The sequence below is a fragment of the Syngnathus leptorhynchus genome, chromosome 15, assembly GCF_054491065.1.
Source record: "Syngnathus leptorhynchus isolate UIUO chromosome 15, UIUO_Slep, whole genome shotgun sequence".
In the NCBI taxonomy this organism is placed as follows: Eukaryota; Metazoa; Chordata; class Actinopteri; order Syngnathiformes; family Syngnathidae; genus Syngnathus; species Syngnathus leptorhynchus.
Window position 1 is genome coordinate 8,026,911 of NC_141209.1, and position 27,985 is coordinate 8,054,895.

At 40.4% G+C, this 27,985-nt stretch overlaps 1 protein-coding gene across 3 annotated transcripts; it reads left to right on the forward strand.

Moving 5' to 3' along the window:
• Positions 1-1,049: 1,049 nt before the first annotated feature.
• prkd3 (protein kinase D3) lies at positions 1,050-27,950 on the forward strand. Of its 3 annotated transcripts, none has more exons than XM_085932504.1 (19): positions 1,050-1,297; positions 2,611-3,215; positions 16,097-16,235; positions 18,720-18,851; positions 19,167-19,324; positions 19,506-19,719; positions 19,805-19,882; positions 19,959-20,145; positions 20,327-20,450; positions 20,650-20,727; positions 23,149-23,425; positions 23,866-23,918; positions 24,144-24,216; positions 24,309-24,415; positions 24,862-25,023; positions 25,791-25,889; positions 25,954-26,221; positions 26,334-26,419; positions 26,514-27,950. In XM_085932504.1, the coding sequence occupies exons 2-19, from the start codon at positions 2,928-2,930 to the stop codon at positions 26,685-26,687; spliced, it is 2,697 nt and encodes an 898-aa protein (XP_085788630.1). In that variant the 5' UTR covers positions 1,050-1,297; positions 2,611-2,927; the 3' UTR covers positions 26,688-27,950. The 3 variants fall into 3 exon arrangements, with proteins under 3 accessions (XP_085788630.1, XP_085788631.1, XP_085788632.1); XM_085932505.1 differs by having other exon boundaries at positions 19,509-19,719; XM_085932506.1 differs by having other exon boundaries at positions 19,512-19,719.
• The last annotated feature ends 35 nt before the right edge of the window (positions 27,951-27,985 follow it).

The following is a 27,985-nucleotide window of genomic DNA, read 5'->3' on the forward strand; positions in this document are numbered from 1 at the left end:
TTTGCGTTGTTTGTGATGCTTTAAATGTTTTTAAATTGTTTTTATTAGTACCGGCCGGATCCAATCCATGAGAACAAGTAATATTCTACAGTATATACTCAATTTCACTGTCACCATGGTTGCTATGCGTATGTGTTTCCAGCACGTGAGCTGTTTGTTGTATAGTGACTTTTTTTTTTTTTACAATGTTAGAAAATTGTAATTACATCCAGTGTTTTTAACAACTTTCAGTGATAAAAAAAAAAAATCAGATCTTTTTGGGATCAATACTGATCCTCGAGACTGCAGTTTTGGTATCGGATATCTAAAAAAGGGAAATTGAGGTAGACCCACTATAACGGTTACAATTATCAACCGTCGGAGTTTTAATGAGACTTCAGCTGACATGCCGCTGCTGTGATGTCTGTGCACAGGATATTGATCTTGGAAAGAAATGATTCAATCATTTCACGTACCCCTGATGTGGAACCACTACCTTTAATTTGAAGTGGTCAGATGTTCTTGAACAAAGCAATGAGGTTCCCCTTGTTTACCTTTCAGCTTTTGTGTGATTTGTGATCAAGTTTCCTTTCTGGACTTGGCTTTCTTTATTTCTTTATTTTATTAAATATGTCCACGTGTTGCCATGGACCCACCACCCTGGCCTCCTTTCATGGAATCTCATGAATGGAAAATCATTGTTACACATATTCATCCTAGTAATACAATATTAATTCACGTAAGAGACTGTGACGGCTGCTTCGAGCTTCTCAATGACTATTATGTTCTCAAGTGTGTCACGAAGTTTTCCAGGTCGCGCGAAGCAAGAGTTAGTTTTTTTCCTCGAAACAGATAAAAATGAAATAACGGAAAATATCTACGCATGCGCAGTTCAGTCGTATCCTCAGTGGCGCCATTGTTTCACAGAGTTTGTAGTTTAGATTTTGCAGTCTAAACGTGGAGTCCATTACAGAGGAGGCTACAGAAAAACTACAATTCCCAGCGGGCGTCAGTACTTTCTTTTCGAGCGTAGCAGGGGGAGTGGTCACAGCTGGAAGGATAATAAGATGCGCATGAATTTACTACAGTATCTGAAACAACGATAAGAGGAAAATAAATGGACGTTTTCGTTGCTCACATCAACCGATTGCGCGAGTTTTTTCCCCCCGGTGTTTGTTTTATTTAAGTTGGCCTTTCCTCGACGAATTTTAACGTGCAAGTTAAAAGTTGGGACGACGCTTTTCGCAGTTGATGGAGATTCAAAGTTTGTTCGGTCCACTCGCATTGGAAAGAAATGCGTCCTTCGCTGACTGTGAAGGTAAAGGCTCACTTTTAAAACATCTAAGGAGACATTTATCTTTGGAACAGCAAAAGTTGCACCGAAGCGAAACGTCCGCTTGACGTACATATTCAAGCTTGTGTAACTTGTTAAGTTGTTATTGTGTGCGCTCCGGTTGTGTTCTGCCAGTATATGAATAGAAGTTATACCTTTTCAAACCTTAATTCCAGATGTTGACTACGTCAATTATCTTAGATATTGGTAATATGTGTTTCTTAAACCTTCGTTTGCGATGCTATTGTTTTTATGCATGCTAAATGTCAGGAAGTTGTTCGTTATTAATTTATTACACTTGAGATTCGGGACAGCATACTGTATTTAATTGGAGAGCAATGGCTTTATGTGCAGATAATTTGATCAAAACATTGATTGTATGTTTATAAAAGAGGTAATTAATAATGTCGTAAGATACTGTTTTTCCAACTTTTTACACCAAATACCACCCAAAAAAAAAAGTCTAATAGACCATTATTAAAGCGCATTAATGTAGTGGGCGCAAGTGTCCCAAAACAAGGCAGAGGTTTTATTTCTAAAAAAAAAAGTTTGTTTAATGTTACAGGTAAAAACAGTAATGCTGCACTCAAATATAGGATTTAAAATGATGATGATGATAATAATAATAATCGTAAATTATTCTATCAAAATGTGTTGTGCACACAAATGTTTAACAGGAGTTGTACCCAAATAAATGTTTTGAGAAAAAAATTACATTAAATGCAAATGCATTGTACTTAAAAGATACAACTTAACTCATTAATTCTTTCATCTTCCAAATTGCTTCTCCTCATGAGGGTCACGGCTGTGCTGGAAGCCTATGCCAGCAGCCTTTGGCGGGGTACAGCCTTCCAGCCAAGTGCAGACAATTTAACTCTCCCTAACAAATGTACTATTCTGCATTCAAAAAGCTTAAGCAACTCTAACACTTATGTACAGTTTGAATATTTCATTCTGCAATTCTTCTGCATACTGCCAAAGATGGCTCGACACTTTTAGAGTCACTGTTCTGGGGTTAAGCACTGTACTTTATAAAGTTTGTGGGTTGTGGGGTTATTTTTGATTTATATTTAAAAGGCGCAATCTTAAGTCCCACATTCCAAAAACCTGCATGGTAGGTTAATTGGACACTGTAAGGATAAGCGGTTTAGAAAATGGATGGATGGTATGATTAATGGAAAATTAGTAAAGCCAAAAAACAGGCAGAGGCCTCAAATGTTTTTTTTTTTTAATTTAGTAAGTGTAGATCCTTGCTTTGTCTAAATTACAAACATGTCTGTGTTTGTTTTTGGTGACAGGCTTCCTGTGGTCAGAGTGGATCAGTGACTTCAGTAAAGGCAAGGAGCACCATCTCAAGATATGACATTTGCTACAGTGATATTCTAGAGACTTATTTCAAGTTGTTTTGCCATATTGTGAAGGAGTGTAGGAGCTCAGGTGAGACCAGCGGCTTTCCCCCCGATTTGATCTGAGGTGACACAGTGGTAAAAAAAAAAACAACAACACAATGCTGACTCAGTAAAACTTATGAGTACCAAAAGTATTCCCCACCATAAATCCTGTCACTGAACCCTCTGGTATTCAGCATTACACGTCGCCATTGGAAAAAAAACCAATGTCTGCCTCCTCTCCCCCATCCTTACCTCGAGCCTTTCAACATTCTCTCCATCCGCACCACCCGACCTTGCCGCCCATTTTGTCGCCATCTTCGGCCGGACCGCTCTACTCGCGGCTGTCCAATGGAAACCACAGTGTCCCCAGCCCCACCAACTCCCGTAGCTCTTTCCACGGGGTGTCTTTCCTCCTGCAAATTGGGTTGACCAGAGAGACAGTAAACCTGGAGGGCAATGACCTCTCCTTGTCGGCTGTCAAGGACCTAGTGTGCTCTATAGTGGACCAGAAGGTAAGAACCCTCAACCCCCAAAAAATCTCTTCACAAACACATTCATACCCACTACAATTTAAGCAGCTATTCTGAAGGCAGTTGTGGAACCAACATGCTGCATCAGCACGCGTGTTGTCAACCAACCATATTCATCTATCGAGGTGTTCCAAAACAAACATCTGGGCCGACTGCTCTGAAACTGACACAGCAGAAGCGCACACACAATAGAAGTGGTGGACACTTTGGCGAGTGACGTTGCATTTTTAGTGCGTCAGTTCTCAAAGTTTCACAATCATGCTTAATCGCTCCTCTGCGGTTTTAAGGTTGCCAAAGATGAACTCAGCCTTGAAAGTGCAACTTTAGACTTCATTCCTGACTGTAGTAATTGTACTTATTTGTCTATTTTTGTAGGCTACTTATGTTAGATTGATGGGTTCACAGGCACCTGTTTCGCCAGCCTAATAATGCTGTGTTAAGTGTAAATTTAACAGATGTAAATGTTTTTATTTGTGTACATTCAATGAAAAATATTATTTTACTTTCTCATGGATCAGTTATTGATGTTCATGAGAATCCTAAATTGATGAAAATAATTGCATTGTCTTAGGATAAGAATCTGTTCTCGAGTTGATAAAATCCAAATCAGATTTTTTTGGGAACATTTCAGACGTTATCATGTAAGTATAAAATTCTTAGTTTTCCTTCAGGGTGACACAGCGGTTACCAAAGTGGAGAGAGTGACTTGTTAATAGAAGTTGACTTCTTTGAGTCTGGGAAGCGTAAATACTTAACACGGTTGACTGTGCCACGTACATTCCGTTCTTTTATTATGGATGTCATTTTATTGTTGCTTCAGCTATCGTACACAGCAACTTAGCTGACTAGACAGAACGTGTGTACAACTTTGTATGCATGTTTCTGGTGTCTTACCCTTCTTGGCTGGCATCATGAAAACACATACGGCAAAGAAAAAAAATGATTTTTTTTGTCAAATTATTCCTTTTGATGATCACTAAGCGGATGGCTTGGAGATATGATTATGTAACCGTAAAAAAAAAAACTCCTTTGAGGCACATTTCTCCAGAAGATTTTGTACTGCTTAAGGGACATTCCACTCACTGTAGTACAGAACAAAATGATTTTTGGAATTGCTATAAAAGAAAGTTAAAATTCCAGGAAAAAAGTGGTGGCGGGTACTTATTTACCACGAATTTGACAATTGTTATTGCGCAATATTTTTCATTCCTACTTGACTTCAGTTGCTGAACAGTGTGTGTCTTTGTTGTCTTATTTTGTGGTGCATTATATTTTCAATAATACCTGCATTCAAAGTTGTCCCTTGAAATGTTAATTCCGCTTAGCATTGCGTCATTTTCCTGAAAATCAGCGTGTATGTATTACCATAAGGAGTATTTTTCAGTGTTGGGCATTTTTACAATTGTAACATTTTATTTCACTTAGAAAAATGACACGACTGTGTGGTGGTTTTGAACTAAAAGCAGTTAATTATCTTAACCCAATCCCACCACAAAGAAATCTTTGTGCACTTTTTAACTGGCACTTAATTTGAATTCGGATGCACATTTCAAATATCCCTTCGTGTTAAAACTGCCTGCTTATTTTCCAGCTTCGGTAAATGTTTGGTGGATTAACGCTCTGCGGATCCTGTTTAAATAATGAAATGGAAGTGCATCCCACACATTGTCTTTTTTTTTCTCACCACTTGTGTGTAATTATGATTACAGTACACCATTTGTAACTGCAATTATCCTTGCCCATTGAAAGGGGAGGGGGGGGGGGGTTGTGATTAAACAGTGCACTTCAATCAGCTGCCTTGGCCTTAGTATTTGGGAAGGTCACTCTTACATTATGATGATTGATCAAAGTGAGGAAAGGTAAGTGTGCAGCAAACTTGAGAATTATAGAGACAATATTATGGCTCATTTTATTAGGTCGGTTTTAGATGACTGTTAATATTTTGCTCTTGACAGCAGGTTGGATTCATTGTTGGTTATGTAACTACTGATTTGTTTGCACGTATGGTGCGTTGGATTTGTAATGTAGTGGCATTGTTGCAAAAGTAAGCAGGAAAAATGTGGATTCAAAGTTAGAACATCTCTGAGGAAATCAGTATAAATCATCATATACAGTGATGGAAATAAAAGGCCCCGGGTTTTATTGTTTGTCTTCATCATAGGTCGCTTGCATAAAATATATTTTACAGATTTGTGGAGACTCTTTATACTTTTCGGGTTGGTGTTTCAGGACGATACTTTTCTTCCAACTTTGCGGGAATAGCTTAGGAAAGACCCGTTTCTCTTTCAGCATGATTTTGAAAGTCAATAAATGATTCATTTGAAACAGAAGACCTTGAGCCAGCAGGACACACCTACAAGAATGAACTTGAACAGAAGTCAGGCCCTGCAAAATCTTGTCGAAAGTTTTGTTTTCACATCAACACCCAGGCTAGTTGTGCCTTATCTAACCTTGTGCATAATTAGCTGAAGCCTGCTGGAATCAGAGGCGAAATGACAACCCGAACAGTCAGTTGAGGACAAAATGGTTGAATGAGAATATTCTCTGGCTTGTAAAAAATATTTCCAGAAGAGTGAAAGCTAACAGTCCAACCCCAAAGTTTCCTTTTTTTTTTTCTTCAATAAAACAGCCACGTGTCCCAATACATTTGTCCACACACAGTGTATGAATGTGCACTACAATTATCCATACATCAGTATACAATGAACTCTGACTTTACTGCTGAGCATGCTGTAAATCATTTGACATTATAATTTTGTGGACATCATTGCAGCGGAACATGTCCAGAACATTCAACCACGTTGTTGTGCATTTCTTCTATTAAACCTTGTTAAATACAGTCCACAGCAGCAGCTGTTTCATAAAACCAGCCATATGGCTTTGATATCTGTGGAAATTATGACTGTAGTCGCTTTGTACTCCACTCCAACCTTGCCTCACTATTTGCAAGAAATGCAAAGCAATTGTGAACTTTCTTTTTTTTTTTTTTTTTTTGTCTTGTCAGTGTGCAGAATTTTGCCAACACTTTTCACCTGTGGATCGCTGACCATAGCTTAGGCCATGACAAGATCTCACTAGTCAGCAGAACCTCCTGTGTCTGTCAGCAGATGTAATGTGGTAATATTACCCTCTCATCCACCCCTCTCCCTCTGTGCTGCAGTTTCCTCTGCTGAGAAAAAAAAAAGAAATTCTGCTTCACCAAAGTGGTTCAACACTCATTCGTGCAACAAACTTGGGTCGTTCTACCACCGTGTCCATTTGTGTTGCAGTGAATGTGTCCATTCACTGATACTCAAATGCTGTGTCAGAAGTGGTGAACACTCGGAAAGGCATTTACTCGAACGTACAGTACAGAGAACCCTTGCGGTTAATCGTTCATGCTCTTTCTAACTCTGATTTTGGCGCTTTTTGGGTTTGATGGGTTTTTACAGTTGAACACTAGTCTGAATTTAAAGTTGTGTGCCTTCAGTGTGGTACCACGTTAAGCCTCAAATTGTTGGCAGAGAAATACCTCTCACAAGCCATGGATACAAGGCTTCATGCTGTAGCAGATACACAGGATGTGGTTTGCTTTTTTGTGCAGTGTCTCAATGCTCCCACATTTATTGTATACAACATATTATGGTTTCAAGGTTGACTTTCTTACCTTTGGTGAACTCTCATAGTTTGAGGTCATGCAGGCTGTAAATTGTAAGGACAATGCAGTGTACTCATTCATACTCTCGACTTGGCAATCCACTGAGATGATTTTTTTTGCGGTTGATTTTCTCCTGATGATGTTAAGCGTTTCAACAATTGTAGAGCTGTAGAAAATATTCAATGCATTTAGTATGTCAACTAGAGTCTAAGGTCACCTGATCCTGATTCGTTCAAACTCTGTATCACAGCTTCATGCTCTCGGGGTTACAACATCATTTATTTTAAATCTTTTTAATTACATTGCTAAAATGTATTTCCAAAGGTCCACTTTTTACTTAACAGTAAATCTATCCTCATTTCACATGGCCAAACGTGACATTATTTTTTATACATGATTATTTATTTCTTATGCTTTGACTTGCAAATTCAAACAGATACAAACGCTCTATGGTGTCATTTAAGTTAACTTCACAATAGTAACACTTGGGTAAATAGTCCACAATTCTTCAAAAAAGAGACTTCAAGTTGTTTTATTGCCACTCCAAACGAAAGATTAAACAGAGAATTACACCACAACACAACACCACAACAATATTGTAGCCTTTCAGTCTGCTAGCTTGATGCTATAATGACTTAAGTACTATATAATGACTAAAACTAGTGCCTACTAATAAGCTGTGACAAAAATGGAGGTGTTATAAATCCCACTTGAGTTCCACATGTTGCTCTGCACTATATTTGGCTGCATTCAGGCAGGATTCATAATAAAGCCTCACAAAACGTATATCAGTATGGTGGTCTTATCCATGTCGCCAATGGGGGGCGCACCAGAAAGAGCAGCATTCAATTGATTGACAGTTGAATCCTGTTTAAGTATTTAGTAACGGTCCGTTTTTACATTTTTTTTGGGTGCGGGTGGTGCTAGAATAGAGTATGAATGGCATTTCCATTCATTTCGGTGGGAATTGCTGATTTAAGATACAAGTGTTTTGAGTTAGGAGCAAGGTCACGGACTAAATTAAACTCATCCCTCAAGGCACCATTGTATTTCCACATCGGGGCAGCTTTGTTTCACTTGTCAAGCCCATCTCTTCTGTCTAGTTTTTGGGCTCAATGAATGGTGCGAGATAAACATCTATCGCCTACGTTTGTCGAGCCTTTCCTGTCTAGTGTCGCCCAAGTCCTCGTGCGGAGCCATCAAGGGAGTGTTTGTTGGACAAAAGTTCATGACTTTTTGAGAGTGACATTCTGTTTACCAGTTGCTTTCTTGGACGGCCATGAAGTATTCCCATTCACCTTGGCAATTTAAGGTGTCTTGTAATGTAAAAGAGGTTATACGGGGGTTACAAGGCTGGAACCTGCTAGGTTAAATAAAACTGTTTCAGGGTGCTGATCCACTTCCAATTTTCTTTTTTGTATTCAGAATAACATTTCCCATAGGAAATAACAGTTACTAAAAAGTAAATTCTATGGTATATGATAAATGTTTGAATCCACTCGGGTCATTTCATTGCTTGTCCCCATAAACGTTTGCGTGAATTATAGTCAGAAATTCTGGAAAGAACTGGAATCCACATTTTATTGACATGGAAACTGTTTGCGTGAGTCCATAATCGTTTTTACACTACACTACATCAAAGCCCCCAGAAATAAGATAGCTAGAATGGCATGACTTTTTGTTGCCATCGGAAAAGGATTGTAATGGTGCAAGGAAAGCACGTTTTAAGAAGAACAAATTGAACCATTGCTTTAAATTGCACTGCTATAACAGATACTTTAATTTAAATTTTCCTCAGCCGCAGGTTTCCCCACCAGTTTTGTCAGTCCTGTGGCTTCTCGTCTTTGGTCAAGGCCTGACTAGCTATCTCTGTAATTAGCGAGACAAAAGACTTCCAGGCAGAAAAAGGCTGTATTCATAAACTTAGAACGAAATAGCAGAATATTATTAGGATTCTTTGGTTTGCTCCTCATCCTTTGGAAATATTACTTGCCTTGTGTGAGTTAGCTTCAGGAAATGTTCCGTTTTAAATTAATTGCGATAATGTTGCAGCAGGCTACATCATCGCTTAAATAATTTGTTCTTTGAATAAACAAGGGGAAAATAATAATAATAATAATATTCCCAAAATAAAATTGAAATTCCAATGGGACATTTCTTGGTAACTTGTCTTTAGTTCACATTGACCAAAACTAACAGAAACACACGCATAATAAATCAACACCTTTAAAACCCCCCTTTCGACACGGGGCTTTATGTGTGCTATACATGGTGCCAGACATTTCCTGGATAGCACATTCAACACCCTCACAAGTAAAACCAAGTCACTCTTGAGTCAATATGAGCAGTGTTGCTATTGGTTTTGAATACACATAGCTATGGTGTCAGGCCTTATCCAACGGAGATGACTTTTAGTAAGTGTTCCTTACACTGAGGTATTTCAAAGCCATGGAGTTGCCTGACTTGATATCACAATTGGGACTGCTGAAGAAACAAAAGTTTTCCATCTGTTACTCGGAGGCTTTCTTGCACAAGGAATCTATCAATTTCCCCGGTCTTGGAGTAATTTGTGGAAAAGGGAGAGGGGGGGGGGGGGGGGGGGAAACATCTCTGAAGTTAAGTGAGCTAAGTAATTTCTACCATCTGCAGTGCACATTTCTGCTGCCTCATTCTCCTTTAAATGTAAAGTGGCATGGCAGAACAGAAGGCTCAGCCACAAGAGTCGGAATGACAGAGTGGAGAAGGGTGGTCCTCTCCAAGGGCACTGGGCAGGGAAGACTGGGACAGACCCATTGGCAGGCACAGAACGTAGCCATTCATTCGGTGCCAAACCGTCTCTAGAGGGCCGCCACCAAGTGTGGCTTTGCTTTGGAATGCCCTTCACCAAGCCAGTGAAGGGAGATTATCCCACATCAATCCAATCTCTTTTTAATGCTGGCTGAATGGGTTGAATCGGTTGGCAATAGTCAGATGAGCCATTTATTAATGAAGAGACTTTGACCTTGTGAAGCCAATCACCTCGAGTAATTCGGTATTATGCACTCCACCAACCTTGAATAATAAATCTATGATTGAATATTGTCTTGATGGCAAGAGCATACCTCACATTCATTATACTCAATCTAACTTTTGGCTCCTTGTCTTGAATTAGCTCGCAACCTGAAGTGAAATGGTCATACACTGAGTTTTTGCACATATCTATGAACAAATGATAAATATATGTTCTGGTTCTTATATTGTTTTGTAGCTTTAGCATTCTGAATCCACCAATGGCAGAAACATTGTCTTGTTCTGGATTTCTTTCGAAAATTGTCAATAAATAACACACAAGCGTCACATTCGGAATGGAAGTGGAAAAGCAACGACCCAGCTCCATGTTAGTTTTGACACTTTGAGTTTAAATTTAAAAGGAACATGCCACATTTACAGTACTAACAAGTTATTTCCGATTGTGAAATGATTGTCTTTTATCAATAAGTGTATCATATCCACTCAAATTGAGCTGTACTTTCTCAAATTGTTTCATTTTAAAATGTATCATCTTTGAATCCTATTGCACCCCTTGTATCACGGTACGTAATGAATCATCTTTTATTGGAAAGATGCAAACGCGTGCTAAACGTATATATCGGGTTGACAGTTTTGATCCATGCGGCAGCAGCGGGTCATAGAATGTCTTATATTATGTTGTTTTCACAGTACTGTTTGCCTTTCCTGTCTTTCAGTGAAGTGCATGATCTGTCAAACTGATAGGAAGGTGGCAGCGGAAGTGCAATTAATGTTGAAACAACAGAAATACAAGAAGAAGAAAAAAAAACTTGTGTATTCTGGAGCAGTGCGCCCCAACCAACCACCCGACCATGGACTGGTTTCACTTGGCACCGGGCATCTTAAGCAATGTCATTGGCACTGCTATTTATAACAAATTGTTCAGCCATAATTGCATTACAGTTCACATACAAACAAAAGTCACAGCCAGTGTTTGTAAATTAGTTTGCAGTTTAGCAAACCAAAATATCTCACTCGTATGAATCAGTTTGTCACTGGGTCGCTTTCTACTCTTCTGTTTTGTCATTGGTTAGTTCCCCTGGAAGCCACTCCTTGTTTCCATAGTCTCACTGCTCCTGCTCTCCAATCTGCTGTGGTCAGCGAGGCAGCACAGTCTGTACAGCCCATGTTCACATAGCTTCTCCCTCCAGTGCACTTGCTATTATTCTTCCCCCGTCTGTTTAAACATTTGCAGATATTGCCTTTCTGGCTCTGGTTTTGAGAAAGGTGACAGCTCAAGTCTCGGAATTTGGCCACGATTAATCTTGGCTAAAAAATAAGCGATACAAAGTGGAAGGGCTTTTAAAAATTAGAACCTAGCTCTATATATGGTGGCTAATCAATCCTTCCCTCACTTTCTTCAAACACAGAATTTGTAACATTATGTTGCTGCATCTTAATCTCACAACCTCGATCAATTTCCGAAGGCTCACCTGATTATTTGAGCGGGAGATATAGTACGTGCTGCAATATATTTCTCAGGCACTAGTGGCGGATCGCAGCAAAGCAATAACTCATCAGTGGTGTGCGAGGGCCGAGCCAAGCAAGTCTTAGATCACTCTGCTCTCTTCCTGAGAAGCTTTAGATCCTGTGACTCAGGGCTTCCTCTTCTCTGCCTGCTCTCTGGACACTGTTAACACACGCAATACTTATGTAGACATGCACGCACAATTACAGAAAAGCAAGCTGAGTTTCTACCACTGAACATAAAAAGAATGCTGAAGCTGCAATTTCGGATTGTAACAACTCACTCACTCACGTTATTCAATGTTTAAGCAACTCTGCACATCTTCCAGCATATAGTCAGATATGCTGAAAAAGCCAGATGGCTCTCATTGTGGATACAAAGGCAACTTACCAAACAGTGATCTCACCACCAATAACTCCGCTCTGCTTCATTGCCTTGGCACTTACTATAAACGATTACTACAGAAGAGTATTGTTTCACTCGATTCCAATATTCAAAGGCCATGTGCAATAATTGCGGGGTTATCTTTGGCCAACCTTAAAGCAACATTATGTGAAATCAGAAGGAGTTTGATCAGAAACCCATCATTGTGGCAGGATGAAATACAGAGACCTTCATTTTTTTGAAAGCACTCTATAAATTTGACTTATTTATTATTATCATTGGCAGTAAACTTAGAATCCCTACACTCTTTGAAAACAGGTCTTTTGCTAGTTGACTGATCACCAACAGTCAGCTGGGATAGGTTTCATCGTACCAGCAACGTTTTGCAGGATGAGCATTAAACGATGATAAATAATGTCGAAAAATATTTCTTCATTCTACCATGACATAGCATTAACTAGCTAAACCTCTGAATGAACCTTGACACATTCTCTGCATTACATTCTCTGGAATGTAAGCCAGCCCACAAAAGTGAAAAAGTCACCCCTCGTCTCTGGCTGCCCCCCCCAAAATTAGGATTCCTCTATGCTGCAGGCCCAGCAAATGTGGAGTTGCTTTCTCGGCCCACTGTCACATGCATGTGAACATGGATTGCGGAGCGACAGGATGAGTTATTCCTTTTCTTCAATTGAACAAGACTCTCTTGTGTATGAACTATTAAGTATTTAAGTCAAGCATACATACAGTACACAGCTTTGTTTTCTTTGGCGCAGGCCAAGAAAATGCTTCTTTCCATACACCGGCTGGAGAGGGGAAGCATGAGCTTCTTAACCAATCCTTGGTTGTAATTAGATGATCTACAATATTTTGAAACTCTTGGCAAAACAATTAAAGCAATTTGCTAAATGAACCGAGACATGGACAGATGGTGTAGTCCAATCCTTTCTGTCTGACATTGTGTAAACATTTCCACATCTTGTAAATTGAATTAATAATCTGTCTTTAGGTTATAAAAAGTCTGGACATTGTCAGAGAGTCAGTTCTGTACTATGTTAAGAGTAGCTTACATAAATGTAGCATACAACGGTTAATTGTTTGTGTTAGATGTGGGTTGTTGTTTTTTTTTTCCTATAGGAAATACTCAAGTAATTTGCTCATTCTCAGGCTTCTTGTTTCTACAAGTTTTGTGGAGAGTTACATAGTTTTAGCATAGTTCACGTGTTCACTGTTAACTGGCAAAGTAATGTTTTGCTAGCTGTTGTTATAAACTAATGCACTTTTCGTGGCTCCTGTTGCTCATTTTATAATGTTATGTAATTGCGCCCAGTCGAGTAAGAACTGTAAACAACTAGTGGAAGCTAGCATAAAAAGATGAAGTATGATTATGAAGAACTTTATAATTAACTTTTTTAATATTACCTAAGAACTTTAAAAATTCAGAGTGATGCTTTCACCTCTGTCCGAGAGGCACTTCGCAGCGACCGAGGATAAGCAAATTGAGTATTTTCAACATTGTTTCTTTTTCCCCCACATAAAACATATTTTCCCGAATTAGAAAGCACACATCATAGATTATTGTTATTTTGTTATTTTAGTATTTGCTGTAAATTAAAACACATTAAGTGCTGCTGTAATATGACATACACTGTAGTTCGCCTCTTCTCTCAGGCATTCTTCAGAAAAAAAACATCAATAGCTTGTGATGGAGAATTTCCCGGGTAGTGTGATCAGTCTGTATTATTTTTACAAAAGGGACATTCTCAGTCAAAGGATGCATTTGTCTCTCTCTGGTAATAGCACCTTGTATCACACAGATCTTGTGACATCCTTAATCTCTGCACCTCGAGCGAAATCAACGAAGCAGTGTCTTTTAGTTCCTGACTGTTGTTTAAAATGTTCACTTCATTCACTTAATTGTTTTTAATTGGTTACATTTATCACCGCTCTGAAATCTGAAATATTGCTAAACTGTCAATAGATTCATAGCTAAGCAGCACAACAATATTGTGGAAGTTTGGCTCTGGTGGTGAAGGAACATTCTATGGAACTTTGCTGGATTCCCAAATTTTGTCTGTCCTGTTGACATGTCTTAAAAAAATCTCAGCTACATAGAATGAACAACTTGGAATGATGTAACGTCAAATTTTGAACAAGTTAAAAATGGCATGGTAACAAGTAAAACAGCGACCATTAAAACAGTTTAGGAATCGCAGGCCAACGTTTTGTGCAATTGAGAGAGAGAGAGAGAGAGAGAGAGAGAGAGAGAGAGAGAGAGAGAGAGAGAGAGAGAGAGAGAGAGAGAGAGAGAGAGAGAGAGAGAGAGATACAAACATACAAGCATACTGTTTGTTGTCAATAAACGTGTATTCACTGCCTAAAGCTCAAGCTTCAATGGTACCACAAAATGTTCTGACTTTTATGGTTGATGCATTTCAGTTTCTATACAACTATGTAAATTGACAAACCTTGTCAAATTGACACCTCATATAGTGTCTATGAAAACTGAACATGATTATCTTTGATCCTCTTCTTGTTTTGCAAATCATTAAAAGTGTGGTTAGTGGGTATACTGTATGTTCCACTCTGTCTTGGCGTTGTTGGTAACTCATAAGTGTCTTGAAGTAATTCATTTTTGGCTTCTGTTAAAATAAGACCATATTTCACATATCACGGCACTCACCAGCTCCCATTTTCTCTGACTTTCCTGTCTCTCTTTGCTCATATCAGGATTTAGCATATCAATGGTAGATTAGCACATTTAACAAAAGCTTACTACTGCAAAGCTCCTTTCCACTCGTCTTTCCAGGCTGACTTGTGGACCTCACACGCAGATTCGACGCTCCGGGGTCTTTGGTGTGCGTGTGTGGTCGCTACTGCTCAGTTCAATTGATTTCCGTTTGAGGACGACAAAAGACACGCTCGGTCCGCTATGAGCTCTAAAGATGGATGTTATGCCACGTGTTGGTGATGCTACTTAAGCAGGCGGCGGGGGCATGATGATTTTCCACCGACAGATGGTCTTATTAAATATAGGAAGGAAGCAGCATGTGATCCGAGTATGCATTCAGGTACACAGTGTTGGAATGTGTCCGAAAAACTTGCCAATCTATTGTTCTTGCACCCCTGACTTCCACTTGGTTTAATGAGGTATGGAACAAAAAGAATTATCCTCTGCCCTCTCACCCTGCAGATGCTCCTGGTGTGGAATGAGACCTGTTTTTTTTTTTTTGTGGAAATTTTTGCACTGAATGCCAAGAGGTGCTGACTACAGCTGGCAGCTGCACTGACAATTGTGTCCGTGTTTGAGAACTGGCATGTCGGCTGAGTGAAAAACCTTTCTGTGACACAGCAGTCATCACAGGAAGGATGCCCCCCAACCCATTTCTGTTCACCGCCTTTGGTTTGGAAGGTTTAAGGTAAACAGGAGTGTCAAAGGGTAATGAGGGAGGCCGAAGTCTCTTTTCCGAAGGGAGACTGTGTGTGTGTGAATCTGGTTTGCCGGTAGTCAGTTTAAATTGAGACATTTGGGTTCAGTTCTCCAATTTTTATGACGCAAGACTGTAATAGTCTTTTCTATTTCATTTGTTGGCAACTATGAGTCTGCAGGTGTCTTAACACGCCGTATTGGTCGAGTCAGTGGTGCTCTTTGGTGACATTTGCATTGTCATAAGTGACCCATTGTGTGCTACCCCGGTTCACAGGGAAACAGCTGTTAGATCCCCCAGTGACGCCGTGCTTGGCATGCAAACATCATCACAGTACATTTACTCTCGAATAGAATTGATGCAGGACAATTCCAAACGTGCATACATCTGGTTTTGATCCGCTACCACATCCTCCCCTTCCATCCTTGAAACATGATTCTTTTACAGTCTTTGAAAATATAAGAGGAGATAGAGCCAATGTATGTGTCTATGTTCGTTCATATGATTCGCTGCTGTGATCAACTCGTGGTTTTTAAAAGACACTGAGCCTCTGTGCAGGAAGTGACTCATTTGCCTGCTGCTGTACTTCCTGAAGTGTGATTCTCCACCACTTGCTTCAGGATATTTACATCCTTCTCCTCCTTCTTGCTGACTGCTTCACCCAAAAGCTTTTAGTCACACTACTGCCAACTCAATTTGTCTAGACAAACAGGACCAAACAAGTCAGAATTGTTCTGTATCCCAGTGTACTTTTCAAAGCTTGCTGTCTGTAATTGTTTTTTTTTTGGTTTTAGATATAAACAGAGCACCGATGATGTAACTGTATGTGTTCTGTCTTGTACATTACTTCTGTCACTAAGACTTGACAGGTATTTCCAACTGACTAGTCTTTTCCCCTCAGTTCCCAGAGTGCGGCTTCTTTGGCATGTACGACAAGATCTTGCTATTCCGCCACGACCTAAATGATGAAAACATCCTGCAGAGACTGACCTCAACTGAGGACATCCACGAGGGAGACCTAATTGAGGTGGTTCTCTCTGGTATGTATGCTGTCTTGTAGCTTACAACTTTCTGAAAAATACACAAAAATGGCAAAAACACAAAGAAACCACTATTTGATATCTTAAGGCTGCTGCGCTCAAAGCGACGTGACCAAACATGTTTTTTTGTTCAACACTTGAACTGGTCATCATTCAATTTCAAGGCACAAACAATTCAGAATCAGTATTTTGCATTTCATATCAAATCAAAAAAGAAACTGAAGAAACAAAGGTGGTCTAATATATTTTTTTTCCACCACTGAAGTTACTAAAAAAATTCTGATCGTCACTGAATGACTACTAGTGAATCACCTGACACTCCTTCCAACTTGTGGTGAAATTTGTACGTTTTTTCCATGACATGATTCACCTTTGTTTCAGTTGTCCAGGTGTTTTTTTCGTGCTACTCCCATCTATGAATGAACGAATGAATCAACTTCCTGTGCAATGCCGACATCACAAATGACTTACAACGGTTCTTCTCAAATGTGTTTGAATCAGGAAGCACCTGACACCACCTGTTCTGAATCTTAGCCTTAGTATTGTTTGCGGGGGTTTAGGCGGGGTACGATTGTATAGATTCAAGATCTGAGGATACTTCAGGCAACGGGGCTGAGGAATGTAGACTGGAGAACTTCCTTCTTTTTGTTCCTCACTGTCTGTGTTTGTTTTGGGCGCTCTTTGTGTCACCCTTTGTTGTTCTTTGCACACCCTACTTTCTCTCGTTTCAACCTCTGCAGGTGCTTTTAGTTTCTCACATGTTCAACGACAGAACAATGAGTTTTACACGACGGACACAGCAAATTCATGTTTTCAGCTATGTCTTTTGGTCAACTCTGAATCTTTCCCGCCCAGTCATTTATTTCATCATCATTGGTCAGTTTCGCTTAACCAACCCGTGGTTGTATCCTGTGGCTTTGGGAGAAAGAGGCAAAAAAAAAAAAAAAATCTTGCTCGCTGTAAGAAAAAGGCAGAAGTGGCTTTTTCTTGGCTCAGTGTTCAAAAGACGAGGACTTGTTTTTCCAGTGATTGTAGTAGGCCCGTGGTGTGTAAACATGCTCTCATATGCAGGCCGGCCCCGGTCACATCGTAAAACCGCAAAGGCCATGTGGGCACATGAGGTTTGCGGTTCAGCCTGACCGATTGTCCCTTTGTTCTGTTTTTCACTCCCATCTTTCTCAAGTTTACCTCCATGGGCAGAACCAAATTTGTCTTGTAAAACACTCGTTAGTCGGGAATATGACATTTGGTCGGAAAGCTGGATGTTTTTTCTTTGATTTAAACTTGTGGCTTCTGAATGGAAACTGTGCTGCCTTGAAACAAACAGATGGGGGCTCTGGTTCAAAAACAACTTCTTGAGTACATAAAGTTGTTGTTTCAGATCAATTATCTTGACAGTCAAATGCTTTCCTTCTTTTTCCTCGTTCACCTGAAGCTAAAACTGCAAACACAAACCACCAATGATTGTTCTTTTTTTAAACAGAGAAGCTTGTTTTGAGTCATCACAAATGCATTTTACTGCATAAGTATAAATGTAACGGTAGATCTAAATTCTCTGACGACTAGCTTATCAAAGAAACAAGAAAATGCAATTTATTTGCTCAAATGTCATTTTTTTTAAATCTACAAGTCTAGAGATTGGGGGGTGGAAAAAAAAGTATGAAATTTCGAAATCGTAACTATCTCATGCTTAATTGAGGCAACACGTTTTGACTGACTCACACCCTTGACCGGTCATCAACGTCAATGATGACATTGATCTGGAATAGTGGCAATTTTTTTCCACTATTTAATGTCTTGACCATTTTCTTTTAATTCAAAAATGATGTTTGGAGTTGAAAAAGAGACACAGTATAAGCACTTCAAATGACAGGAAGAACCATTCCATTTATGTGAGCACAAATGATGACATACTCATTACACAAGCTGAAACTAGATTTTGGATGTACATACTGGAGTTGTTTGGCAGCTGTCATAATCTTACACATCTTCTCGTTTTTAGTGAGTCACATTCATATGACTAACCAACTCTTACTGCCAACAATGAGCTCAGTGTTTATTTGACACAAAACCACAGAGTGAGAAAATAGAGAAACAGGAAGAGGGATACATCCACATCTCCTCTGTATTATAAATAACAACAATGGACTGATAACACATGATTATGGGAAATATCTCTGGGTTCTGTTGTCTTCTTTTTTGATTGAAATAAGTTTTGCAACTGCACAGATATAATGCCCTCTACTGTAACAGTGCAGACATAGCAGCCAAATTGTTTCTCTGTGTTAACATCTTTCAAGCTCTGATTTGCTGTCATTGATATTGAAACGGTGCCACAATGAATGTGATTAATAGTTTTCCCTTTTCCCCCTTCTTCTATATCACGTTACATTTCCAGCACATCCCTCTTTTTTTTTACTGGCCAACTTTTCTGGATGGATTTGATTTTTGAGTTTGGTTACATCATTTTACTGTTGTTTCTAGCCCAAGCCACAGTTGAAGACTTCCAGATTCGACCTCATGCCCTCTATGTCCACTCCTACAAATCCCCCACCTTCTGTGATTACTGCGGGGAGATGTTATGGGGTCTTGTTCGGCAGGGGCTCAAATGTGAAGGTTAGACACACGCACACACGCGCACACATCAATTTTAATTGGGAGTGGGCCACAAAACGCTATTCATGGTTCGGTTTTTATATCTAATTGTTTACTTTATTTAATCCATTAGACTCAGATATAAAGTTTACCGTATTGATGAGATGTTCAACATGTGACTAACCTGCCCGTGGACTTACATTGTATTTTTATGCAATTTTTTTCAAACTCACATTTGATTCAGTAGTCAAACCAACTCATATTATAAATCCCTGCCACCCCATTGGTTGTGTGTCACAGTGTAACACCTCTAAGGTACTTTTGTTTATACGTCAGGATGCGGGCTAAACTACCACAAGCGCTGCGCCTTTAAGATTCCAAATAATTGTACCGGTGTGAGGAAGAGGAGACTGTCCAATGTCTCGCTGCCAGGACCGTCCCTCTCAGTTCCCCGACCGGTACCTGCAGAGAATGCAGCGGTTGTCTCGGATGAGGTGAGATTCCTTTCGAAGCTGCATGGCATAAGCTCCTTGCAATTCTTTTTTTCAACTCGACTATTTAAGATGAAATTCCAGATAAATAAAACAATGATTTATTTCTGCTCTTCTTTGCCATACTCTTGCAACTCACTCTATGTTCCATGTGTTCCCCTTGCCCATGTATACACTGCAGCAGCAGCAGCAGCAGCAGCAGCAGCAGAGGTCCCATCAAGAAGCTGGGAAGCGAATTCTGTCCTGGAGCGGCCGGCCTATCTGGATGGAAAAGATGGTGCTTGGTCGGGTTAAGGTGCCTCACACTTTTGCCATTCACACCTATACTCGGCCCACTATCTGCCAGTACTGCAAGCGTCTACTCAAGGGACTCTTTCGTCAGGGAATGCAGTGTAAAGGCAAGTCAGATCAAAATATATTTTACACTTCATGGTTATCTTTGCCGTTTGACACTTTGCTTGTTTTTCTGATGCTTTCTACTAGATTGCAGATTTAACTGCCATAAGCGGTGTGCTTCAAAGGTACCAAGAGATTGTTTGGGTGAGGTGGATTTCAATGGAGGTAAGATCAACATCAAATCATTTGAGGTATTTCATTGTGATATCTCAAATATGTGCACCTTGATGTACATATGCAGAGCCTTCTAGTCCTGGCCCGGAGTCGGACACCACTCTGGATACGATGGAGGTGGACAGCGGTGAATTGGAAGGCAGCAGAGGGATGGATGACTCTGAGGAACTTTCCACTCCAGAGGAGAGGATGTTCGACCTGGATTCTCCCTTCTTGGACCGAGAGAAAGATGAGGAACCCATTAAGACTATTAGGTATGGAGGTATTATTATGATGAAATATTATTTTCATGAGACTTTTTAATTGTCTTGACCCAAAAACGATGTCAGTTTGCAAATTGTGCTTGGCTAATTGAAAAAAATGTACCTATAGAAGTTATTATTTGTATTATGATTAGCTGTAAAAGAAAGTAAAATGTTATTTGCTTGAATTTAGTCCCTCCACAAGCACCAACATCCCACTGATGCGGGTGGTCCAATCCATCAAACACACCAAGAGGCGGAGTTCCACTGTGGTGAAGGAGGGCTGGATGGTTCATTATACCAGCAGAGACAACTTGGTAAGACTGACAACCCAAACCCATTTGACCCCATCTTGCCTGGATATCATGCATGATGGGTTTTATCTAGTTCTGTACGTAGCAGTACCGAAAGTATTTTCTCTCAAGAAATAGTCTCACGTATGCTTGTTTAGTGACATTGTTGTGAGATTCCCTTTTTCCTTGTGTACTCACTTGGGTTTTGCTCTCTTTTGGACAGAGGAAGAGACATTACTGGCGGCTGGATAGCAAAAGTCTAAGTCTTTTTCAGAACGACACAGGAGCCAAGTTCTATAAAGTAAGCAACAACTACAGTATCACGCTGAAAATAATTGTTTCTTTTCACATTAATCCAAATACATGTACACACGAATTGTTTCGGATGGAACCATCCATGTTAAGAACTCAAACTTATATATTGTTCATTATTGTTTTTTTTCTTTAAGTTCCATACCATCATAGTTTTCAGTTTTATTGCATTGTGCAATCGTGGACGCTCAGTGGCCATTTTCATACCATTGTTTGCCTATTTACTGCCCCCCTTTTGGGAGTTATGTAAACATCACCAAAGACGGTGGGGAGCTGTATGACTTTATTAATACTACTGCTAATACTGGTTATAAGGACTTTTAAATTAAAAGATGTAACCTATAATAATAGAGTCATCCTTTCATTAAAATGATGTACATTTTGTGACTACAAAGATGTCAAATGGTCCTGATCATTGAAGCTTTCAATCAAGCTTCATTTTGTTTTTAAGCGGAAAAGCAATTGCGGTGCACTTCCTGCGCCTGACTTGGTCATTACAGCACCACAAGAGCTTAATAACACGGTAATTACCCACTGAGGGCTCAGTGAAGGGAGCTGCGAGATAAACACTTCCACATGTGTGTTGATTTTTGTCTGTCGGGTGTCTGGCTTGTTTTTATTTGATTTTTCATGTCATACTGTATATTTTAAGACAACTCCTTGTGGTGTGGTGAGAAGTTTGATGCAGTTGGATGGTGTGTAGCAAGTTTCTCGTGCGTGTCATCGCGGAACAGGTGTTTTGAAATTAAGATCCTTTTTGTCTCACTTGATGTCGCTTGCTGTCCAGGTCATACCAACAAAACACACCATTCAGTCCACCTTTACAATCAAATTTGGTTTGTTAGCTTATACAAAATGGTTCTGCCTTTACAATAATAACAGTAGTGATATAACTATTTATTTTTATTTATGTAAGTTTAACTGTGGGGTCTATTATTGTATCTCACCAAAGGGAAAGATTATATGAATTTATTCTGCCTATCACTATAGGTCGCTGTCTTAGATAGATGAGGAAATAAGCATTTTTTTTTTTTTGAATAAATGATCATCTTTAATATACCAGCTTTTTGATATTTATAACATATGGACTGTAGTTATCTCTGTACATATTTGAAGAAAATATATATTTTTTTAAATTATAAAACCACATATACAACAAAATGCATCCACAAAAATAAAGCTTTATATGACATACTTGTTGATGTCAATTAAAGGTGAGTTTAGTGATAGGAATACTTTTAGGTACAGGATCTCATTAAATTGTGGTGACTATACATTACACATGCCTTTTCAGAGTTACATAGAGAGGTTGTCCAGATACTGGAGTTGCATATCTTGAGTGTAATCCTGTAATTTTACTCAAATCTTCTATGGCTGTTGTTCATCAGTATGTGACCACTGTCCTTCTCTCTCTTTGCTTTATACTTCCAATTTGATTAGTGGCGGTCGCCTGGTGGCTCACTTGCAAAGCATGGCTACCATTTTCCCCATTTGAAAGTCATAACAACCCCTGGTTTGAAGATGAGACCCCTGTACTTGTGGGTTTCTCTTTTATGGGGTAAGGGGGCTTCTCTGTGTCTATGCTGGATTGACTCCTGTCACAGTCAAACCCACAAACACACCCACTAACGGTAGTTGCAGCGTCTTTCGTCTCGGTGGCTAGTGGTAGCGCCAGCGGCTCGTGCTCAGATGGGGCCTCTGGCAAGCCCTGCCTTGTAATCAGGGAAACAGAACGCTTAAACCCACCGCAGGGCTCGTTCACGTGACCCGGCCCTGCTAACCGCAGGCACTTCATCTGATACTCTGTGGTGAGCCACGCGGAAAGGGACAGCGTGTGCCTCTGCAAGTGCAGATTGGTTAAACCTCTCGAGGTTTTTTTTTTTGCATTTGACCCTCCCTAGTCCTCACTTTGATTTAACGGCGAATATCGAGAGGATGGGGGGGGGACTTTTAAAGTTGACTCTGACTGTTGTGTGCTCACAAGAGAGAGAAGGGTGAGGAGAAGTTAGGATTGGGAGTACGTTATCAACACTGAGACGAATACCGGACAGCTAATGAGACGCAGTGGAGTGTGTGAGTTGACATCCTTTATTTCATATTGTTTCTAAGTGGAAATCTCTGTTTGTGTTTCTCGTTGCTTGAGCAATTTTATCTTCCAGTCAGATTGTCTTTTCTAGTTGAATGCATTCATTGAGAAGCCAGCACCAAAGAATTGCCTTTTTGTCCAATTTCATGTGATTGTCATTGTGTACGTTTTTTTCTTATTTATATTGCCTTACCACATTTAAAAGAATGATTTCAAGTCTGAGTTACATACCGTTTTTGCCCTTTTTGCATTTGAAAGAATGATTTCAAGTACATTCCGTACATATTACATTAGTTGCCAGAGCTTCTGCTGTCTCTCTTGTAGGAAATCCCCCTGTCTGAGATTCTCCAGGTAGAGCAGTGCAGAGACTACAATAATCTGGCCCAGGGAAGCAACCCACACTGCTTTGAGATTATCACAGATACCATGGTCTACTATGTCGGGGAAAACAATGGCAATCACTACCACAGCCCCGTTCTGGCCGCATCGGGAGTTGGCATGGAGGTGGCACAAGGCTGGGAGAAGGCCATCAGACAGGCTCTGATGCCAGTCACACCTCAACCTAGTGTGGCAAGTGCTGCAGGTCCGGGCAAAGATCATAGTAAGTTGTTTTCAAAATCAGGAGAAAGAGACTTCCTTATATGTCTCTTTCACAGTTTACCAATTAGAAGGTTTTTTCAGGACCTTTCATTTATCTAACTTGAAACCATTGGTACATCATTCCAAATCCAATACTTTCCTCCAGGATTACATCACCAACCTATGAAATTATCACCCCATTATGTTCTCTTGCTTTCCCTACGTTGTCTGCACCAGTGTTTCCAAAAATCCTCTCTTATGAAACAGTGCATACTTGCAGCCTTCAGTCACACATTAGGAAGCCAGTTTATTGCATAATAGATCACTTCATCGTGATAATCTGTGATTTACGCATCCGAGATAAGCGTGAAGAAGTTATGTGAGCAATGTAGCTCTCCTTGTCATTACTTAAGGATCCAGTGACCACTGCATCAGTTTATCGATGTGTTTTTTTTTCCCCAGGAGAGCTGTCCATAAGCATATCTGTGTCCAACTGCCAAATTCAAGAGAATGTGGTGAGCTTTTTTTTATTTTATTTCGTACAGTACTGACCAAGCATGCTATCAGATGCATGCTATTAGATGTTTAGAAAAATCTTGAGGGATTTAAATCTAGCTTTCACTTGGGGATTTAGGAGGGTTTCGAATCTGATCATACTGCGGAGATGGTGGATTTAGTTGGGATCCATTTGCAAACAAATAGTTGAAGTGTGCTAATTGTTTTGTTTTGTTTTTCAACAGGATATTGCCTCAGTGTACCAAATATTCTCAGATGAAGTGCTGGGATCAGGACAGTTTGGCATTGTGTATGGAGGTAGGTCTGGCGCCTGATTTCCAGAAAATGAGCATTTGAGGATGTTTTGTTTATTTTTTATTTATGTATACCTATTATGGGGTGTATTTTAGGTAAACACAGAAAGAGTGGAAGAGATGTGGCCATAAAGATTATTGACAAGATGAGATTTCCTACCAAGCAAGAAAGCCAGCTGAGGAATGAGGTGGCCATTTTACAGGTGAATTTCTACAGTGACCACCATACTGTATTCCTGACTCTTCATCAGTCTTATAATAATAATGAAAATAATAATATATAAATAATAATGGCCGGAGGTTCGGTGGAGCACTGTTTAGCAAGTCCGTTTCACAGTTCGGAGGATGTGGGTTCAACTCCACCTCTGGCCCTCCCTATGTGGAGTTTGCATGTTCTCCCCGTGCCTGCGTGGGTCTCCTCCAGGCCCGCCGGTTTCCTCTCACATCCCAAAAACATGCGTGGTAGGCTGATTGAGCACTCTAAATTGCCCGTAGGTTTGAGTGCGGATGGTGGTTCCCTGTGATTGGCTGGCAACCGGTTCAGGGTGTCCCCCGCCTACTGCTCGATGACGGCTGGGATAGGCTCCAGCACGCGGTACAGACAATGGATGGATGGATAATAACGTGTCTGTGTCTACTCTGTCTTCAGAATCTGCACCATCCTGGCATTGTCAACCTGGAATGCATGTTTGAGACACCAGAGCGGGTGTTTGTGGTGATGGAGAAGCTTCATGGCGACATGCTGGAAATGATCCTCTCTAGTGAAAAGAGCAAACTGCCTGAACGAATCACCAAGTTTTTAGTGACACAGGTTTGTTTCACTTTATGCTGTCATGTCTTTAAGATTCCAGTTTTCATTGGATGTCTCAAAACCAAATGGCAGGAGCCTCAATTGACGGTTATATCGGATGAATACAGTTTTTCGTTTTCTTAAGTGGTTCAGCAAATACTCACTTGCCTTGTGGTGTTTATTGTCTTTCGTGATCTCTCTGTCTCTGTATGCTCCCTGATGGTTTGTGTTATCCCACTGTACACAAGCATCTACTCAAACTCCAGGCCTGTTGATTCTTGTGGTGACCTGATTGTGGGGAATTGTTTATGGGAATTGTCGGCGTGGCATCAGGGTCTCCTCCCTTTGGATTACTGGCTTCTTGCATGCGGTGGCTTTGTGGCCTGATTAGATGAACAGTGGGCTCCTGAGCCTCAATGAACCTTGGATCCTAGACAGAAGCAGCCTCATTAACAACAGTCCCATTAGCTGTGGCAGGTCTGGCTCTGATGTGGTCAGGAGAATGTTTGTCATAGACAGTCCGCTTGGAGGAGCCTGGCGTGCTGTGGTTTTGGTAGCAGGCCACATACAGTCACGCATGAGGAGCCAGCTTGCAAATAGAGATGTGATGATGAAATGAGATATTGTGAGGTATTGGTCAAGACTTAAGTATTCTCTGACATTGTTTTGTCAATAGTTTTCCATCATAGGAATCATATTAAACCACAAGGTAGTATAATCTGTCATCTAGGTTTTGAGGCTGAGTCTTTACCCCTCACCGACCCCACCCTTTTGTTTCTTTTCCATAGATTCTGGTGGCCTTGCGACATCTGCACTTCAAAAACATCGTTCACTGTGACTTGAAGCCTGAGAATGTACTATTGGCATCTGCAGAACCTTTTCCTCAGGTAAACGACAAAAGGTTTGCGCAAACGTGTTTGTGCAAATGCTAACTTCTCTTCCATCTCGCAGGTGAAGTTGTGTGACTTTGGATTTGCCCGCATCATTGGCGAGAAATCTTTCCGACGATCGGTGGTGGGCACTCCGGCTTATCTGGCTCCTGAAGTCCTGCGGAGTAAAGGCTACAATCGCTCGTTAGACATGTGGTCTGTGGGAGTTATCGTGTACGTTAGTTTGAGCGGGACATTCCCTTTCAATGAGGATGAGGACATTAATGACCAGATTCAGAACGCTGCCTTCATGTACCCGCCTACACCCTGGAAAGACATCTCAGCGGAAGGTAATGGGAAATGCCGCCAGCACTGTGGCTGAGTCATTCTCAGTATTTTCACCGCCTACGTGTCTGAACTTTGCTTATATGTTTCGTAATTTCAAATCATTCTTTGTCACAGCCACAGATCTGATCAATAATCTCCTCCAAGTGAAGATGAGGAAGAGGTATAGTGTGGACAAATGTCTTAGCCATCCTTGGTTGCAGGTGACTTCAATATTGAGATCTATATGACTTGATTTTTTTTTTCTCCCATATTTGGACTTGGCTTTTCTGACTCATATTTTTTTCCCCCTGTCAGGACTATCAGACATGGTTGGACCTCAGGGACTTCGAGACTCGACGAGGCGAACGCTACATCACCCACGAGAGTGACGACGCGCGCTGGGAAGAGTACGCGGACGAGCACAGTCTTGTTTACCCCAAACACTTCATCATGGCACCCAACTTGGATGACATGGACGAGGATCCCTAGTGGCACACCCGGGGACTTAATTCAGGAAGATCACTGGGGACTTTTTACATGGAACGATGGGAGCTGTGAGCCCCTCCAAACTGTTTGCTGTGGAAACAGACAAAGACTCGCCATACGTGGGGAAACGCCAAGTTTGTAGCATGCCTGCACTGCTACAAGTCGTAAGCTGAGGATGTGCGTGCGCCACTGAAAAACAGAAACTGAGGAGAGATGAGCTTTCTCCTTTTTTTTTTTTTGCATCATAGCAACACATTCCATGGATGTAAGGAGAATTGTACCAAGATAAACTTGATGGTTTTGTCGTTTTATTCAGTTGTGATTCCTTTTCAGTAATAATATGGCCCTGGTGTGCGTGCGTGTGTGTATGTGTGTGTGTGTGTGTGTGTGTGTATGTGTGTGTGTGTGAGAAGAGTTGATAGAAAGAGACAGAGAGTTTATCCCAGGAGTAAAGGGCACTTTTCACAAGGGATTTGGGGCCTGAGAATTTATCCAACAATCTGCAAGTTCTCATTTCCAAACGGTTTGTGAGTTTGTCCTTCGGCATGAAACTGGAACAATCACATTACGGTATGTGTTTTGTATGTTGTTTTAATGTATTTAGTAATTGTTTTAGTGTTTTGCACTATATTGTTTTAAACATTCCCATGGAACAAAAGCTCCATTTGCTGCTACAGAGGGAACGTCTGGTCTCGATGCACAGTGTTCAATAGTGATAATTGGTGAAAAGTAGCTGGAGCTCAGTAGTGGCCGATGTATGTTCTCAATGTGAGTGTTATCTGTTCTATCGCCAAACAAAAAATCAATCAATTGTGGAGTACTTTAAAACCAATAAACGTAATCAGTCAGTATGTTCAATACCGTATCGATTCAATTTTTGCATTCAGTGTTCATCTGAAACCAGCAATTGTATTCATCTATACTATTTTATATCGAACTTTTTAAGCATTTCTTTTTGTGGAATGTGATCTTTTTTTTTAATGCTGTGTTAACTGAAGCATTCCAGAGAGCCGAGGTGCCACATAGAACAAAACTGTCCATTCCATGTGCAAACAAATTGTATGTATAATGTCTGAATTGTTTCTTTTAGCACAGTATGGAAAGCTTCCCATATGCCAGTTTAGTGTCCAGCGGGTTTGTCGTTAATTCTGCTGTTGTGATTTGGGAGTTCATTCCAATTTTCCTTCACTCTTTTTCTCTTGTCTTTGTTGCCGCTGGATTGGCAGGTGTTTTGTACATTTCTATGCATACCATTGGAAAATAAAAGGCCCCAGCATAAACAGCTCTAGCTTGCAATTTTG